General features: G+C 26.9%; 1 protein-coding gene across 4 annotated transcripts in view; it reads left to right on the top strand.

Moving 5' to 3' along the window:
• Positions 1-2,130: 2,130 nt before the first annotated feature.
• Positions 2,131-20,589, top strand: part of LOC126894533 (jmjC domain-containing histone demethylation protein 1-like) — a 23,399-nt gene continuing 4,940 nt past the window's right edge. Inside the window, exons 1-14 of one of the 4 annotated variants that reach the window (XR_007701441.1) lie at positions 6,487-6,729; positions 9,988-10,138; positions 10,199-10,324; positions 10,828-11,000; positions 11,069-11,269; positions 11,331-11,600; positions 11,717-11,866; positions 11,933-12,124; positions 12,196-12,435; positions 12,498-12,659; positions 13,188-13,283; positions 13,352-13,441; positions 13,507-13,632; positions 19,316-20,470. Coding sequence is in view for 3 of the 4 variants with exons in the window: in XM_050665612.1 (XP_050521569.1) it covers positions 6,646-6,729; positions 9,988-10,138; positions 10,199-10,324; positions 10,828-11,000; positions 11,069-11,269; positions 11,331-11,600; positions 11,717-11,866; positions 11,933-12,124; positions 12,196-12,435; positions 12,498-12,659; positions 13,188-13,283; positions 13,352-13,441; positions 13,507-13,632; positions 19,316-20,389 (3,135 nt within the window). In the remaining variant the exon portion in view is untranslated. Of the gene's footprint in view, positions 2,522-6,486; positions 6,730-9,987; positions 10,139-10,198; positions 10,325-10,827; positions 11,001-11,068; positions 11,270-11,330; positions 11,601-11,716; positions 11,867-11,932; positions 12,125-12,195; positions 12,436-12,497; positions 12,660-13,187; positions 13,284-13,351; positions 13,442-13,506; positions 13,633-19,315; positions 20,585-20,589 lie in introns of those variants that run through there. The other 3 variants (XM_050665612.1, XM_050665613.1, XM_050665611.1) reach the window with 3 other exon arrangements.

The raw sequence follows: 20,589 nt of genomic DNA on the forward strand, positions 1-20,589 counted from the left end.
GTTCGGTGAGAGCTGAGAAAAAGTGGTAACAGACACAAAAAAAAAAAAAAAAAAAAAAAATAAACACATCTTAGTAAAACCAATACCTTCTCAGCTTCGCATCGAAGCTAAAATAATTGATAAATTAACAAATTAAATGAATTTAACAACCCCAAAATTTTTTTCTACAAATTTGAACCTATGAGGATTATTGAAGAAAAGAGAAAAAAAATAAAAAATATCATTTATTATTTATTATTTCGATACTAATAACACAGCCATTATCTTATTTACAATTTTACAATTTTATGATTTTCATATGAGAGTTTAATTGTAATTTCGAATTTTACTTCAGATTTTTTCTATCACATTTACTTTTTAAGATAATTAGTAATTAAACGTTAATTACACTGTATAATCATAAAAATAAAAAATAAAAATTTTTTTTTTATTTTTTTAAAATTATTTTTTTTTTTTTTAATAAGAGTTGTACAAAAATTGAGACTACTCCATCAAGTTTAACTGATTTTTTGGATTATCAAAGTTAAATTTGAGTGTAATTTCTCATAAAAAAATCGTACTCTGAAGTATATTTTAAGTTATTTTACAGTTATGACATTTTAACCGACAAACAGAATCTTTGATAAAGATTTGAAAAATATAAAGTGAAATAATTGCTGTTAATACAAAAAATACGGAAAAATCTAGAAAATTCGCAACAAGTACTAATATATTTATATACTTTTCCAGCATTATTTTATTTTAATGTAATTGAAGCAATCATATAATACAATTTTATGCATATAATAGTACTCAACTTTAAAGATCCAAAAAATTTGGTTAAATTTGATTAAACTTCTCAACCTTGTCCATACCTGGAGACCCACCCAGACGTTTAAAACGTAAATGGTGCCGTGATCGTCTTTCTAATAATATCAATTAACATTAATATAATTAAATCATTGGAAATATAAAATAAAAATTTTAAAAAAATTATGGGAAGTGCCACTAATGAGTGGTTTCTTCCAACAAAATGTGTTCATGTAAATTATTATACTCTTATCATATATGCTTATTGTGCTCATAGTACAGATTGTATATTTCTATAAAAAAAAAAAAAAATTGATTAAACAATCCTAAATTTTGTACAATTTTATTAAACATCATAAAATTATTAAAACAAAATTTTTATTTATAAATTTTATGATTATTTTACAGTGAATTTTTGTTTAATTACTAATTATTAATTATCTAAAAAACTAGATGCGATAGAACAAATTGGAAGCTAAATTCGAAATTACAGTTAAACTCTCATATGGAAATCATATAAAAATTGTAACAATAAAAATTTCTTTGCTGTTTGTAATCCTTTGTGTGTAACTAATATCATGCATTACTTATTATTGCTAGATTATATATTATATATTGGAATTATCTTAGGTACCTAATTATTTTTATGTATAAATTTAAAATAACATTAAATTAGTGATTTAGTGTAGTGCAGTGGATTATTAAGTCAACGCTTTTGTTCAGCTGCGCTGTTTGCTGTTGGTTTCCGGATGGATGACCACCATACGAGAACCTTAACACACGCCTTACCGCCATACAAGTTCCTTCAGCCGTAATGAGGTTGCATCAAGTTCGATAGCCGATGTAAATTCTTGTAAAATCGAACGGTGTAGCCGATAATTATTTTTGTAACATTTTTACAATAATATTTGGCTAAATTTATGTAAAAAATTACAGGAAGTTAAAAAAATATCGATGTGTAACATTAATTATACTACTGTACTCAGTGGCGTAGTTATGATTTTTACTTGAGGAAGATTAAGGCCTTTTTTTAACCTATCATATACTCTCATTAATGCCAAAATCGTATACTGTCAGTACTAATAAAATAGGCAATTAGGAGACCATAGCTCTTTTAGACACTCTGTTAGTACAGTTATTGTAATATTTAATTATGATTTATCAATTGACAATAACCGGAAAAAATCTAAAATATCGAAAACAAAGTTACTAATTTATGGAGTTCAAAAAACATTTACTAGATAGCGCTACGATACACTATGTCCGCCGTCTCACTTCGCCTAACCACCGGCACCAGTACAGTCACCGCGTCACCCCCGCCGACTACCACGGTATAGTAATATTTTAGGCTTCGCATAACAGAATACACTACCGAGTACATAACAGAATACAGACTACAATTTTTAGAATACGCCGATCAGTATGTTCACCGCGTTTTCGGTCGGTTGATGTTTGACGTTTTGTTTGGCACTGCTTCGCGTCACGTAGACCTCTAACGTCGTGCCGTAAACATTAACCACGACAAAAAAGCCGGCTTTGTATGACCAGTGTTCGATAATTAACAGTATATTATATTAATAACACTGCACGAGCCATATACTGTGGCTGTGTACGTCCTTATATGTAAATAGAGGAGAACTACGAATAACGACCCCGAGACATCACGTCGTCGCGGCCAGTAATGTCGGACGACAGCAACAGTTGTACTGGTGGTTTGACAACGCGGAGCCTGGTAAGTTTCTACGCAAAAATATCAATTCCATAAAATATTTACAAATTAAATAAAATATTAATAAATCCATAGTCTTCACTATTATGCTCTTATCATAATATCTTTATCAACACTTCTCTACCACCACTCGCACCACCATCGTTGCCCGTTTATATCGACGCGACGCATTTGTGTCTAATGTATATGTGCACTATATTCACCGCCGCCGTCGTTTCGTCGGCCATGACGACCCACGGGGGAGGCACGTCGCCGTCCGCGTTGCAAAAAAATAAATAGAAATGTTAAAACATTATACAAAAAGAGTAATGACGTAGCATAATTTGAAAATATATATATATGTGATTTTAAATGCATGTAAAATTTGACGATCAACTAATAAAGTTGCTATCTTTTGTGTAAATTTTTGTTTTTTTTTTCGTGGCATGTGTATTGATAATAAATTTTCTATTTTTTACTTCCATATCTTTAATATTCGGCTTTGTACATTCACAGAGAATTACCATTGTGTTAATCTGATATTGATACGATTCCCCAACAGAATACAACTATTACGTAAGCCAACAAACTTCAATCCCTTAAAAATATAATATATTTTTATATAGTTTGTGGTTGAAATATAAAAAAAATATATTATATTATATGTAGTTAAATTAAATAACACCGCATTTATGTTGTTCAAACTGTGTTGACGTTCACATTAAATTTAAAACTATAAGCTCATATAATCAAGCTTATCTATAAACTACGAAATTCCTCATATGTAGGACTATCCTGTTTTTTTTGTATGTTACCAATAATTTTAAATCTTGACGAAAGAACTTTAATTCAAAATAACAAGATTATATTTGAATGTAATTTAAATAAATCTGTTATTTTGAATTAAAATCATTTTAATTCAATTTAAAATCAATTAATTTTTTTTTAAATATCAAGAATTGGTTTGGTTACTAATAGATATCATTTTAAAAGTAGTCCAGTTGGCGTACATAGGATTTTTTCAATGGGAGGTTCATAACATATGTAGTTTGATGATCTTTTTTTGCACGTTACTTAATCAAATACTTACCTCTTAGTTTAATAAAATATAGTAGATGATAATAATAATATTCTATTATATTAAAATGGATATAGGTTCCTAGGTTTAGTTATCAAAAGTTCTTTTATTTAAACAAATATATATTTCAAATTTATCAAGATATGATTTTTTTTAGTCATATAATAATTTGAAAAGAAGCATTAAAAAACAAAAAAAGGTATAAAAGTATTATATATAGCACCTGTTCAAGATGTCATAAGCTTCCGACATCTCCCATAAGTATGCTTCTGAGGAAGTCTATTGCACTTTTTATTTAATATGCCACATATTTCATTATTTACTGTATTTTATGTTAAGTAAAACAATTTATGATTATGTAGTCAATTTAATTTAAAAAAAGTTTATTTAAAATATTTAAACCAATGAATAATTAGAGAAAAATACTATTCCATAAGGAAGAAACTAAACTTCCCTACCATACTTGATAATTAATATTTGCGCTTAAAAATTTCAAGAAGAATACAAAAGTTACTAGTTGTTATAGTAAACAGCGTAATGTTTTTTAACTTTGTTCAGCGAGTTATAAATGCATAACATTGATACTAAACTTATGTAAATTAACATGTCGATTTTAAAGAAAAGTATAACACGATAATATCCATTTGATTAGCATACTACTAGTCATCACTTCGTGAAAATAGCAAAAGTAGATAGAGCATTTTAAATGCATGTTTACAGGTTGATTCATTTATCATGAACCACTTAATTATTTAAAAAATAAAAACAATATTGAGAATTTTACATTTAGTTTTTCTTTTAGGTGCTTTTTTTTTTTTTAATTTATCAATAATGAAGTATTTTTTATCCCTTATAACTTATAAGAGTGTCAACTTTTTCAAACGGCAACATACATAATGAACTAACTTATCTAGTAAATAACGATTTAGTTAAGAAAATGACTGGTCAATTACAATATTAAGATCAGTATTTCAAAAGTGATTAATATATTATAGTGATAGATAGAGATAACACGCAGGTGTTATTATTTTTATCATTACTTATATTATAGCTACATTTTTCCTCCTCCCTTGTATAAAAATATTAATAACTTCTAAAATACTGGTTCAAAAGCAATTATCGACCACTCATTTTCATATCTATTAAATAAGCTAATTAATTATGTATGTTTCTGTTTAAAAAAAAAAAAAATTTACATCGTTATAAGTTATAAGGGATTGAAAAAAACATGTACCTAAAAGAAACAAAAAATTCTCAATATTATTTTTATTTTTGAATAATTAAATGGTTCATGACAAATGAATCACTTTATATAATAGTTTTTATATTTTTTATAATTTTATTAGATAGGACTTGTATAATAAAATATTACGATACTGTTTAATGAAGTATAGAAACTGAAAAATAGCATAATATCTAGTTACTTCACGATATAGGTGTATCTAGGCTTAAATTTTATAAGAGATATAATTTGATTTACCTCTTCATAAAGAAAAAAAAATTTGTTTAATAAAACTTCTAATTTTCAATAACATAATAAACGAGGTATTGATTTTTAAAAATTTTTTTTGAGGTTCTAAAGAAAATAAGTACTTGGAATCGGTGTCTGGAGTTCAAGATGCCTGGATCCTTGTAAATTTTTCACTGACAAGGGTTCTTATCCACAATAAATACTTTTTTTTGAGATACATGATAAATATTTCAGTTGATAAATTTGAAGAAATTTTTATAAATTTTATTTTGGTAAATATTATAACTCTCGTTATAATTGACACATAATGGTGAAATTTTATTATTGATATATTTTGACGTATAGAATATAATGTATCATTTTTTAATCTTATTCTATTTTATTTGGTAACTACTTATTCGTAAATATTTATTTTAATATTGTATTTTAAATTAGGTTGTGTCCTTGGCCTTTTTCAACTCTATACTCTAATTATTAGTGCACCATTATTAGACTATAATTCTCATGTCTCTTTTGAAATATTATATATTTCTTTATAACATTAGTATAACAATTATTATTATTATTTTATATATATTTTACCAACTAATCCCTAAGAATATCAAGTTTTTTGTTTTAAAATTATAAATTAGGTACTCGTGTGTAATGCATATTCGTTCGGCACTGGTGGGATTCAATATTAATTCTAAGCACATATTCTCGGTAATTTATTAAGACAAGGGCTTATATTTCCCTATTTGATGTCAAGACCGGCGTTAGGGGTGTACATAGTGTGTCTCCCAACAAATCATGTAAATGACTAAGTCTTTTTAATTAAAAAAAAAAATTAAGAACCTCGCAAACTTGTTTTGCACGAGGCTCCACGATTTCTAGCTCTGTTAGGTGCATTTAAATTTTAATGCATAAACATCATATATCACATAAAATAACAAGTACAACCCCTTTGTGCGTAGTCGCATTTTAAGTACAGGTTAGGATGTCGAATGTTTTCGTTAAACTGACTGAAGGTAGACGTGTTGTAGTATTCTTTTTTTTAAAATTTTACTTGCTCTCTAGGTTGTTTTAATACGTTAATATTTTAGGGATTCATTATATTCGCGTATTGATTGGACATTTTTCGGACACGTTCGATACGTCGTTAATATAGTCGAACACCGTTTTGTTGTCGGCGAGCAAAATGACTGACCTGTGATAACAGCATTGTCAAGCGTTGTGTACGCGTCATGCTAATACTACAAAGTTTAGTAGTGGAAAGAAGACGACGCGTGACGACTGTAGCGACCTGGGTGTATGCTGCGGCTGTATAATAATAGTAAATGTATATTCACACGAATACTGTGCACAGTGTATGTCTATATACAGTGCAGTCGCCGTTGGCGCGCTGGCGCTGTTCCCCCGCACGGCACAGCACGCACACAATGTACGAGCGGCGTACTCGGCGAGCTAGTCTCATCCGGACCGTCGTTTGGGCCGTACGGCAGTCGCGCTCAGTGGTTTCACTTATTGCATACGTGTGCGTTGCGAACGGGTTATTGTTGCAGTTCGATTTTTTTTATACGGTTGAATTTATCTTTTTTCATTGTCAAAGCGCCCGGACTTATGGCGAGTTCGTCGCGCGAAATAATTAAAAGCGCTGATAATCCGTGCGAGTCAAAAAACGTCAACAAATACGTGTCCAGAACTGTAAGTAACACTAAACCGGAACCTCGTCCTCATTAGATTCCCGCCATTTATCCGAAATGAATTTTCAAAATTTGTGTTTTTTTGTTTCGCCGATAGAACTGGCACTGTTAATAATGATTCATCGTGAACCCCGTGCCAGAACAGTCATCAAATCTTATCGTTTATATTGTTGTTTGTTTATTATTCTACGTTGTAGTCTGCGCACTTTTACAGTTGTACGTAAATCTCCGTCGCCTACTGGATTGGTTCTCATGAGCAGCCATTCAACACTGGTTTCTTCAGTGGTATGCGTTTGTTAATGAACGTTACCAGTGTACGTCGTGTAGTACTGTAATTTACGCAGAGTAAAACGACCAGTGGCGCGCGTCCATCCATTACTGAAAAGCACCTGTTAGCTGTGAAATGCAACTTGGGTACTGTTTTTAATATACCTGGTTGTTTTTTATTTTATGCATTTGTTTAATATTGATATATTAAACAAACATTTCGTTGAGTAGTTCACACCACTATCACTTGTGGATCGTTCGTTAAAACTACAGGCGAACATGGACATTCCTTTATCTCACCCACTTCCTGATAACTTTATTTGGTATTAACGATCGAGTTGTTATTCCAGAACTGGATTATCAACATGGATAATTTAACGAGATCGATTGAATCAGTAACACCGTTGTAAAATTTCATTCGAAAATTCACTGCATGTTCGTTGATATTTAAAGACAAGCGATTGCTATTCCTGTAGCGTATGCTGCTGTCCCAAAAGGTGTACTAAAATATTTTAAATGATTCAGTAAGATGAGGAGCTGTAAAGATATCTTATATATAATTATTAAAACATTAATAACAATTGATAAACGGTTAATTAAAATATTAAGCAGTATATATTTTTAAACGAACATAGAAACTGATTTTGGTTGAATTGTTTTCTTAAAAGACTGGGTTGTAACGCACTATAATGCTGTTTCTTTTTGAATTTATATTTTAAATTATTATCAGTTAAAATATATACTTGTATTTATATACGATTTAATAAATGCATTACATTTTATAACAGACATTCATGTATAAAGATAAATTAAATAACTATTAAAAATAAACTATTTTTGTACGTCGTAATATTTATAAAAAAATACGCACGCTTTTTTATACATTGATCGTAAATTTTCTAAAATTGAATACTATTATATTTTATTCGATATTTTCGTATTCATAATATGTATTTCTAGTTTTTATTTTTAATTTTAGCATTGATTTTTATTTAATAGATAATTTTATATTTCGTGTTAAAGAAATAAATTCTTGTTTATAACTACAAATGTTATCTTAATAAGGATAACATTTCAGTCATTGAAATATACAGTTTTTTTGATTTTTTTTATTATTTTGATAATATTATTAGCAACTATTATTATTATTTAGTACTTATGTTATTTTGTTACTAACGTAATTTTATATTAAAATGTCGCTATGAGAATAAATTAATCTAACATTTATCATGATATTTCTCTAAAATCTTAAATCTTAAATTGATTGAAGCACTCGCATGGTAGGATTGAGAAACTTTTTTTGAACTATTCTGAGAAAAGTTGTAAGATCGAAATCGAGCTGACTAAATACTTTTCATCATGATTCTTAATGTATGTAAATAGGAAATAGTTTTATTACTCTTAATTGATCATTTTATTTTAATGGTCGTTTTAAAATAAGCCACAAGTATTATTAATTTATTTTACTTATTGTCGACGTCCATAGAATTATTTAATTATTTAATGTAATTTTAATAAGTAATATGTCAAATAATCGACAATAAGTAAAATTATTTAATATTGATAACTTGTGGCAAATACTTTTTCAATTTTAAAAATAAAATAATATTTAAAAAAAACAATTCATTATTTTAATATGCATTGTTTTTTTTTATATCAATATTCTACTTGAATTTAAGCATAAAACGACTTTACTACGAATGTACCCGATCGTGGCCGAGTGTATATACCACGTTTTTGGGGTCATTTCTACCGACTGATGGTTCCATTCATTGTTAGTTTAAGATTTGTGTTCCCGCCCGTATCAACGATTAGTGAATAATTGTTTGGCCCATATTACTTTCTCTCTGTCTCTACTAATTTATTCAATTCTATTATTTTGATTTTTTTGCAGTAAATTTCAATTGATAAAAAAATTAATGAAAAAATGATTATTAGTAGGTATTTCTAAAGTAACCAATTTGTATGAAAATGAGGCGATCACTATTAATTATTAATTGACCTACTACTATATATTATGTTAAAGGATTGTACTAATTACATAAGCATTTGTGCTTGAGACATTAAAGTTAACTATAATTTTAAGTATAGTTTTAACCAAGAACGTAGTAAAGTCACCTTATTAGGAGGCACTAATCCATTTAGTCAACTGACTGTCAGTTATGAATAGCGTTTATCATTCAATTTTGTAGACTTTTATATTAAAAAAGATGTTCATTTGATTTACTGGAACAAGTTTAGGTGGTAAGCTACCTCATAGATAAATTTTGCAACTTGATATATTTATTTATAAAAATTTCAACTCTATAGATCTATCTGAAATAGCTAAACTTTATATATCGCTCTTAATTTTTTTAATGTTTATTTAAATACTTGAAATTATGTTATTTCGTTTAAATGATAAAAAAAAAAGTTTTCTTTTTATAATTTTATTCTCGCACTTTTTAGAAATTAGCGATTATCTTAAAAACTAATGTTGATATGGAAATATAAGGGTCAGATTCTGCATTAGCGACAATATACACTTGTAATCAGCTAAAATATTGCCAGCACCAAATTTTTTTTTTAATTTTGTTGTCCAATATTATTGATGTTATTAAAAATTGACATAGTATTACTTCAATATTATAAATAATCTTAGTATTTTATATTATCTTTATTTTTTACAAGTGTTTAAGTAATGCTATGACATATTTTTTTCACAGTGAAAAAAATGCCCCCCAACAAATGACACCGTTAGTTTATTTAAGAAATATAGTTTTACTTTTTTGGATATAATAATTTTTGGATAATATAATTACTTGATAGAACTTTGACACATAATCTCAAAATCAGGGCTTACACGTTAATATCCTTATATTATCAAGTTTTTGTAACAGTTATTTTAAACTAGTTTTTACTAGAATATTTTTATAATCTTAAAATTATTACAATTTTTATATTCAATAATAATTATAATGTGAAATAAAAGAAACCACTTTTATTTTTACAGCGAACTCGTAAAGAAAAGAAAACATACTCGGAAGATTGGGCTTATGGTGATGAAGAGGAAATTGAAGGGGTGCGATCATTTAGCCTCCATGATAAACTTGATTCTGACAGATATACTCATTCAAATTTTGTCAAACAAATGGATGGAAAAGGTTTCACTAATACTATTATTAATAAAAATATCACAAATGTTTTATAAACATTTTTTCTAGATTTTACAATTTCATACTTACAAAAACATGGCTTTGTAATACCACTATTATTTAAAGATAAAACGGGTCTTGGATTACATGTACCCAGTCAAAATTTCTCAGTTAATGATGTTCGTACATGTGTTGGTAAGTTATTGAGAAGTTATAAAATTATTAATATTTAATAGTATTTGCTTGACTTTACTTGAAGAATTTTTAAATCTATATTACATTTTAATGGCCAATCCTAAGTAGTTGAGTTAAAGGCAAGAAAAAAGAAGAAATATAATACATTCTTTTAAATAATTAATACTTATTTATTACATAATTTTTAATTCATTACTATTTTAATAATTTTTATATAATATAATATAAACCAATGTCGAATAATCATTTATCTTTATCAACCTTTAATTATACATAAACCTTACCAATTCTTACATACCCATGTCTCATAATATCTTCTATTTTTTTACTTTTTTCTACTTTTTTTTTTTTAATATTTTGTATTCAAAACTTATTATTGAAAGTCATTTATAGAACTTAATTTGTGTTGTGTTAATTTAATTATTGGTAAAAGTTTGAACATTACATGCAAATACATATTTACTTTTCAATTATAAAATTCAATAAGCCCTATTTTTAAATAGGATCCAGAAGATTATTAGATGTTATGGATGTTAACACTCAAAAAAATTTTGAAATGACAATGAAAGAATGGACAAAATATTATGAAGATCCAGAAAAAGATAAATTATTAAATGTCATTTCTCTAGAATTTAGTCATACAAAACTAGAAAATTACATTAAACGTCCAAATATTGTATGTTTTTTAAACTAACCTATTATCTTATTTGATTGTATATAAAAAAAATATATATTTTTTTATAGGTTCGAGAGTTAGATTGGGTGGATTGTGTATGGCCTAAACATTTAAAAGAAAGTCAAACAGAATCAACAAATGTATTAGATGAGATGATGTATCCTAAAGTACAAAAATATTGCTTAATGTCTGTTAAAGGTTGTTATACTGATTTTCATATTGATTTTGGTGGTACATCTGTATGGTATCATATTTTACGTGGTGCAAAGGTATACATTTTTATCAAAATTAATATTTGCAAATTATAAATAATTTTAATATTATTTTTAGGTTTTTTGGCTTATACCACCTACAGAACAAAATATGAAATTATATGAGCAGTGGATATTATCTGGAAAACAGGGAGATATATTTTTTGGCGACACTGTTGAACAATGTGGTCGTGTATCATTAAGTGCAGGTGATACATTCTTTATACCTACTGGTTGGATACATGCTGTTTATACACCAAAAGACTCACTAGTGTTTGGTGGTAACTTTTTACATTCATTTGGGATAGAAAAACAATTAAGAGTAGCTGAAGTAGAGGAATCCACTAAGGTTAGCTAATATTAGATAATTTGCTTGTCCGATTTATTATATTATATGTCATTATTTAGAATTGTTATAATTTAATGTAATTGGAAAACATATTTAAATTGATTTTGTAATTTTAGGTTCCACAAAAATTTAGGTACCCGTTTTTTACTGAAATGTTATGGTATGTTTTGGAACGTTATGTTTATTGTGATTTAGGAAAGTCCCACTTGACTGAAGGTGCTGAAACTACTCCGCCTCCAGTTGAACATGTTCATTTTACTAAACAAGTAATATATTAATTTTAAAAACAAATTTGAAGTGTATCTCACTGAAAGATAAAATTTTTCTTGTAGGAACTTCATGGGATTAAAGCTATAGTGAAATATTTACACATTTTGCCTCCTAATAAAAAAAATGTACCACCTTTAATAAAAGATGCAATTGAATTAATTAGAAATGTTGCTATTGTTATTAATAAACATAAAAATGATCGACCAGAAGATGCCATTACTGGTAAACCAATTCTGAAAATGCAAGGAGATAAGGTAAAGGTTACATTACTTTTTAACTTTTAATATCATTAAATATTTTATATTAATTTATCATGTTGTATTAGGAAAGAGAAAGAAGGTTCTATAAAACTTCTGGTGATATGAATGCTAAACTGAAAACATCTCGTAAATCAGGAGGAGCAGCATCTACTGCTACTGGTCCAAGAAGAAGACGTACTAGATGTAAAAAGTGTGAGGCTTGTAAACAAGCTGATTGTGGTGAATGTTCATTTTGTAAAGACATGGTTAAATTTGGGGGACCAGGTAGAGCTAAGCAGACATGTGTTATGCGTCAGTGTTTACAGGTAAGAATAACTATTTTTACGTGAGTCACCATACATATGATAATAATTAATGACTTGTGTAGCCAATGTTACCTATTACTGCGGCATGTTCAATATGTTCCTTGGATGGTTGGGGTCAGCAAATCGTACTTCCTATTCAAAAGGCAGCCAAAGAAACACCTAGCAACCTAATGGAGTGTAGTGTTTGCTTTGAAATCGTTCATCCTGATTGTTTATTAAGACAAGTAAAAAATATTTTGATTATATTAAAAAGATATTTAAAGAAATGTTAAATTAGCTAATATATATTAATGTTTGAGGTGTTAAAATAATAACACTTTAGTTTCTGAATTAAAGTTTTTAAAATACCCAAAAAAATTAGTTGATCCTTAAAACCTCATAATTTATAAATTATTGTAAATTTTTATTGTTCTCAAAATAGTTGTTACTGGGTTTATTCTAAAACCTATTATTTGGTTAATTATTTTTCTTGTTCCTCATCTTTATCCCAACTACTTAGGGTTAACCACTCTTATCTTAAACTTCTATTTGACATGATCGTCCACATCCCTCCTTATCCTTTGGTCTTTCTCTAACTCTTCTTCCCTTATCATTCATTTACATAACTGTTTTTACAGCTTTCGATTATTCTCCTCATAACATGGCCTAACCATCTAAGTTTATTTTCTCTATTATATTTATCCAATCATGGATGAGATGAGAGAAATTAGATATTATTTGGTTTAATACTTATACAAAATGAATTATTTCAGTCTGTATATTCTAATAATGGAACATATAATGAGGATCTTCCTAATAGTTGGGAATGCCCAAAATGCTGTAAAGAAGGGAAAAACTTGGAAAGCAAAGTAATGGTTTGTTTCTTTCATAATATCAAACACATTAATTAATACATTTTTTTCACAAATAATTTTAGCCTCGACATTTCCGTGCAAGACAAAAGTCATCAGATATAAGAAGGACTTCTGTTAGTAGTAATGATGCAATTGTACAAAAACGTTTTAAAGTTAGTTAATTTATATGATAATACCTCAGATATATAAAATGCCATAATAAAACTTCAATCTCTAGGAAGAAGAAGAATTTTCGGGATCAAACTCTGAAAGTGATTTAGATTCACTTAGTCCTGCTAAGAGACTGAAAATTGAAAAGAAAGAAAATGTTTCTGTAGAACGTTCTCCACCATTGCCTTTAACGGTAAATAATGTTTATTTTATTTTCAATGCGTTTTATAGTTAAAATAAGAATTCTTTTTATATTTGTAAATAATTCATGGTTATTTGGTTGCTAATTACCTATAATTAGTAACTATGCAATCAAAATAATAAAATATATCTTCTTGCAGAATAATAAATTATTCAGCAGAAAAATGTTGTGTAAAATAAAATTTAACACAATGTTTAATTGTCTTTATATTAGTACCACACTAATTATTGGTCATCACGACCAATTACAAGTTTTTTTACTTAATAATATAAAAAATGTTTTTTATTAAGTTTAATATAAAACATCATATTTCCTGTTTAGGTTTCCTTTGTTGGCTTTTTCATCTTGTATGGAATACATATGTTATATACCCTAAAGCTTATTAAATATCAAAGATATTTTAAAGTGGATGATGTGATTTTAGCTATATAATGTCCTATAAAAATATCTTGAAATATTTGTCTTTATTTAAAAAATATGTCTATGACTTGCTTAGTTTAAATTTTTAATGTTGATCCTAACAACTTATCTAAGACACTTAAAATTTTTTATGAAGTATTAAATAATGTAAAATTGAAAGCACAAATTGTTTACAATTTTCTTAAAATGAACTTTTGTTGCATATCCATATAAGTGCAATAAGCTTTTAAGGTTTTATTTTTTATAAAAAATTGCCATAAAAATATATATTTAGTTAATGATATATAAAATTTATTTTTTAATAATTTAGTAAAATTTGAAAGAAAAAATAATGTAAATAATATTGGCTTACCTTAAATCTATGAAACGTTTAATATTTTAGGGAGACTTAACCAATTAAGTCTCCCTAAAATATTAAAATTTAAGGCTAACTATTTAAAATTCTCTTTGTAACTTATTTTGCTGGAGTTAATACATTTAAATTTAATTTAATTAGCATCAGTATTATATAAAGTGACTGTATTAATTTTGTCATTATTATAAATTTTTACTAAAAAAAAAACTAAGTAATTTAGACAATTGAATCATAAACTTGATAAATTCCAATGCTTAATTTTTCGTATTCATAACTTAGTTCTAACTAAACCCTATACCAGTAATGAACTTAAAAGCATCAATTATTGTCTATACAATAATTTGTCTATCTATAGTATAACAAAAAACAGATATTTCATATTACATTTAAAATATAAAAATTTATAATGGATTTTTAAATTAATTTTAGTAAATAACTAAAAAAACTAATTCAGATAAAGTGTAATTATAAACGAAATGTTTTATTTTTTTAAAACTAGTTTTTCATTATATACCTTTGTTACAAAGAAAATTCGGTGGAATCATAGTACTTATGACAAGAAGTCATAGTTTAACAACATAGCATATTTAAAAATTTATATTGAGAAGAGAGGATATAAAAATTTTTTTATCATGAATAATGTACTATTATAAAATATAAATGACTTTTTTGTTAAGATCGCTATATAAAAATTTCAAAAGGAACTATTTTCGATTTCTCTTAGAATAATAATTGTGTCAAGTAAATTATTTTTAGTATTTTTTAGTTTCATATATTTCTCGATATAAAAGTTATTAATTACTTTTATAATTTAAGTCTTATACCCTATATGGATATCAACTTTATTTTATTTTTTAAATAACATACATATTTAACTAGCTTATAATATATAAAAATCTAATTAAGAAAATGACTAATTGATAACTTTCAAATCAGTGCTTCAAAAGTTATTAGTATTGTATAACCATATTTTTTATTATTTATTTTTAATTTAAAATATATACAAGGTGGAAAAGATCTAACTGACAACTCATATAACTTATGATATACATAACATTTTATACTTTCTTTTTTTTCTAGTCAATTTTTACACTATATGACTATGTTTTATGTTATTTTTTACTATTACAAAAAATATTTTAAAAATTAATTTTTTTATTCAATTTTTTTTAAGATTTGAAGATAGACATTTTATAGATGAGTTTTAAAGAAAAATGTTCATACCGAAAACTCATATTTTAATTCAGTAGTTACGTTTTACAGCATTTTGAAACAATATATACATATATGAACAGCAATTTTGTTAAATTTTATTTACTGATAACAATACGTGATTATTTTCTTTGGAAATAATTAACACTTGAATAAGCATCTGTAATTGTCATGAAAAAACAAGTAGTGGTAAAATTAAGTTAATTAAAAAAAATTATAAAAACGTTATTTAAACATATAATAATGAGTAACAGTGAATAAGTGCATTTATTATCTAAACTCTTAACAAGGAATATCCTATAAAAATATATCATTAATAAATTCACGCAAATTAATAACTATTATCACTTTTAACTTGACTAACCATCTGACACTTGTAGTTAACATACGACAATGCTTCTAACATTTTGTAATAAAAAATATAGAGAATCATTCTGCAAAAAGTTCGTTCAAACGTTATTATTATCTATAGAATAGAAATGACGTACTATTACCAGTAAATTAAGTAAAAAGATAATGTTTACTTCCGTTCTTTATATAATATGGACTAACATTTGATACCATAGGAAAATCGTAAAAAAAATTAAAAATTAACAAACTTTAAAATAATGTATTAATGTAACTACTGCTTTAAAATCAAATTTTTGGTATGAAAATCTTTCTTTAAAATTCATCTATAAAATGGCTATCTTCAAATCTTAATGAAAAATTAATTTAAAAATTTTTTTTTTGTAATTGCGATTAAAAAAAAAATAGTATAAAATTTTATGTAAATCATAAGTGTATGAGTTGTCAGTTAGATCTATTCCACTTTGTATATATATTTAGATTTTAAAATAGTCGTTTTTAGAACTATTTTTACGAAATATTTTGATGGGTCGATAACAATAACCAGTATGAGCTATAGTCCAGTTCAAACTGGTGTATATGTGTGATGAAAATTCGAACCGGTCTACTACTCACTCGATTAAAATCCTTGTTACTCATAGAATAATTGTCTTAAAATTGTTATCGTCTCATCAACATTTTTCGTAAAAATAGCTCTATAAAATGGCTTATTAATAGATGCAAATAGAAGAATTGAAATTTAATAATCAATTTTAGGGACAGGGAAATTAAATAAAATAAGCCCCTCCAAAAGTTTTGTTGAAATTGTGCCTATGATTATTAATCAAATAATAAACAATATGACTAACAAAGTCTAAGAATACATTTCAAAATACACAAAAAAAATGTAACTCAAACTATTTAGTAAATTAAAAGTTATTAATTTGTATAAACATTGTCGATTACTTTATAATACTTGAAACGTCTTTTTTTCAAAACAAAATGTTAAAAAGCAACAAAATAGTCATAAACTAACATGAATAAAAATAATATATTTAAAATTAAATTTAAAAATTTGTCATTTTGAAAGCGGATATATAATAATTAACGTCAAAAATATAAGCGTTTAAATATCTAAAAAATATTAAATTAACGTAATAGTTGGTAATACGTGATAACGTTTCTGAGACAACCCTACTGGTCGTTTAATTTTGCTCCACAAGACAGTTATAAAGAAATATTTGATGAACACATGTTATCTTTGATAACAAAGTTTTTCCATTGATATTAATTATTAATCCGTTGTAAATTATTACATTGTTTGATATAATATTAGCATGGCTCAGTCAATGAGAGGATTGTGTCTCTGTCTCCTTATAAATACACCACTATTTTAGAATATTATAATGATTTGCTATATTTTATAACAACACTATTACATATTAAAATATATATGATATCCAATCGTTTTAATAATTGTGTCATAATTTTATATTTTATCAAAATTTGCTTTATCATTATATTTTTTATTCTACTTATATTTTACTATTAGGGCAGAATTACACTTATGAATTGGCGCTCTGGCTATTTGGACTTTTTTTAAGTGATCAAGAAATCATTTATTGTTATAGAAAATGTTGATTACTAAGGTCAATGTGTTAAAATTTATTTCTTTAATCGATTTAATAATTGTTTTTCGTTATGTTATAATTTTTTCTAACATTGTTAGAATATGTATACAAAGTTTTAGTAATCCTACAAAGCTTAGGATAATTTTAATAGAAATTTCTTCGATTTTAAATTATGTTATTGTAATCTTAAAACTATATATTTAATTTTAAAGAGTTTTTTATATATATATATACATCATCAGGGATTATGTTGTTTTATAATTTATATTTCTTAGAACAGTAAATGACAATTTTTATTGAATCCATTAAATGTGGTATTTTATTTATTTAATAGCGAAAAAACTTTGATTTTTAAATTTAGCGTGTAGAAGAAACAAAACGCAGCATTTTGGAAAATTATCAAATACAGTTAAAATAAATAAATAATTAATTAACTTTATTAAAAAAACTTATGTTTGCATTTTTACATTTTTCGAAATTCCTATTCATCAATTTTAAGTAATTAGAATTTTTTTTGAATTGGAAATCAATTTTTTACAAAAAAACTGCATTTACTGCCATTAACTCAACAATTTTACATAGAACGTTCAATTAAATTATACCCGAATAATTATACAGGTATAAGTTTTTCGATTTTCAACGAATTAGTTAATTTGAATTCCATAGTTTGGTATCTAATAAAAACTTGTTGCCATTCATTTAGGTACGGTTTTATCTTATGGGTTTCTTATAGCATCTAGTACTGACTATTATTTTCAATGAACAATATGATAAATTAATGAAGCTAATTTAAATATTGTGATTGTAGATTTTTCTGAAATTGTATTAAAAATAACGCATGTCATGATTCTCATTATATGCGTAGTAAATTCTTATGTGACAACAATGTGTAATCGTATTAATATTACCTAATTCCATTGCTTATTATTCGTTTTAACGTCAAACGATTTCTACTAGTGAAATATACATAATAGACGAGTGATTACAATATTGAGAGTTGTCTAACTATGTTATACTATACCAAATAGCTGTTTTAATTTATCGTTGTCGACTAGTAAATAAGTCTAATTGTATATAATAATATGTATATAGGATACGTTCATTGCTTTGAAAACTATACTATTGTACAAGTACGGTAAACCACTTAGATTGTTTCATATGTTTGATTTAGTCGCACGTACTTTCGGTTCACCTTAGTTTTTATTTTTGATTAAATATGGCGGAAATGCAAAGAAATCAAGTAAGTTAACTTGCGTTTTCATTACATTTCACGATATATTTCTTTATAAATAATGCATATTACTGTCCAATTTATGCTAAGTCTAGTATATAGTAAATAGCAATAAGTTTCACGCTAGCGCAGTTATATTACAATGCGATGTAGGGTTTGTGTAAGTACAAAACATCGCAATGAGAGTCGTTGTACGTTGACTTGTGTGTTTGGGTTTTAAGTGATTCATATATATATATATTTATGCATTAATCGCGGGCTGCGAATTAAAATACTTTTAAAGACAATTAATTGTAAAACTCATTTATTTTTTTATTATATCTTGGAGATCAACATACAGTGTTAATTCATAGAAATTTGTTCCACGCTATTTTTAAATATAATTCAAAAACCTTTATTTCGTGTTTTACTGACAAAGTATAGTTTGTTAGATATTGTTTTTTATTAATAACACAATTTTTTTATGAAAAATAAACATAGTTTGATTTAATTTTGTAGAAATGGATGGAGGATCATTCTATGAAAGTGTTAAATCGTTCAGGCAATGTGGAGGAGGGGCACATGTCAACGTATAACAACACTCAATCAGCCAACGAGCCAGCGCGCAAAGTTGATTTACGTAAACAATTAGCAAATCAGCTCTCTGGTAGCTCGAGTAAACACTGCAACGTACTCAAGAAGCAATCATATGTGTCCAAACCTTCCAAAAGCAATGGTCATAAGTCTCAAAGCCAAAATAACTCTAACGGTCAGCTACAACATTGTATGGATGCAACGTGTATGCTACCTGTATTTAAATATCTCGAACCCAGCGAACTGGCCCAATGCGCATTGGTATGTCGCGCTTGGTCCGCTTTCTCGATTGATTCGTCTTTGTGGAAACGTTTAGACGTCACTGGCAAGAGATTGACAGCTTCCTGTCTAGCAGGTATCGTCAAACGGCAACCGGAAGTGTTGATTATGGATTGGACAGCGATTGCAAAACGGCAACTTGAATGGATGATCACTAAATTGACAAGACTAAAGGAGTTATCGTTGCAAGGGTGTTCTTGGAGCGGCGTCACTGCATTACGTAGTAGTGTAGTACCACTTTCCTTAACTGTTCTTGATCTCAGTTTTGTGACTGGAATGAATGATGCATCTCTCAGAGATATCTTATCTCCTCCTTCTGACTCCAGGTCTTCATCTAATGAGACCCGTACTAGGCTAAGAAACTTAAGGACTCTAAAGTTAGCCGGTGTAGATATTAGTGACGTATCACTCAGGTACGTTGTGCAATATGTACCTAATTTAGCTGAACTAGATTTGTCTCAATGTTTTCGAGTTACTGATGCTGGTATTGCCCAGTTAACTTCTCCTATTGCAAATGCCATATCAACACTTGAAGTACTCGATCTCTCAGGATGTACTGGTATCACTGATGTTTCCTTAGAGCACCTACTTAAGTGTACTTCATTAAGGCGTTTAGATATGAAACACACATCCAAAGTCACCACTTCGGCAATCAATAAGTTCCTAAGTGCAAGTAAAAAGTTTACAGCCACAGAAACTAGACTATTAGTCAAATCATAGTAATATATTAATTTATGTGACAACTGTTCCATGAAACAAGACATAGTTTATGGCGAATACATATTATAATATATATGTAAGGTGAATTTATTTAATATTTTGTTTTCTATATAAAAAAATCTTACGTATATTTTTATAAATCGATGAGTTTTTTTTTTTGTTTCAATTTTTGTTTGTTTTTTTTTTTTTTTTTTTTTTTT

Source organism: Daktulosphaira vitifoliae, unplaced genomic scaffold (genome assembly GCF_025091365.1).
Source record: "Daktulosphaira vitifoliae isolate Bord-2020 unplaced genomic scaffold, ASM2509136v1 Scaffold_1, whole genome shotgun sequence".
NCBI lineage: Eukaryota > Metazoa > Arthropoda > Insecta > Hemiptera > Phylloxeridae > Daktulosphaira > Daktulosphaira vitifoliae.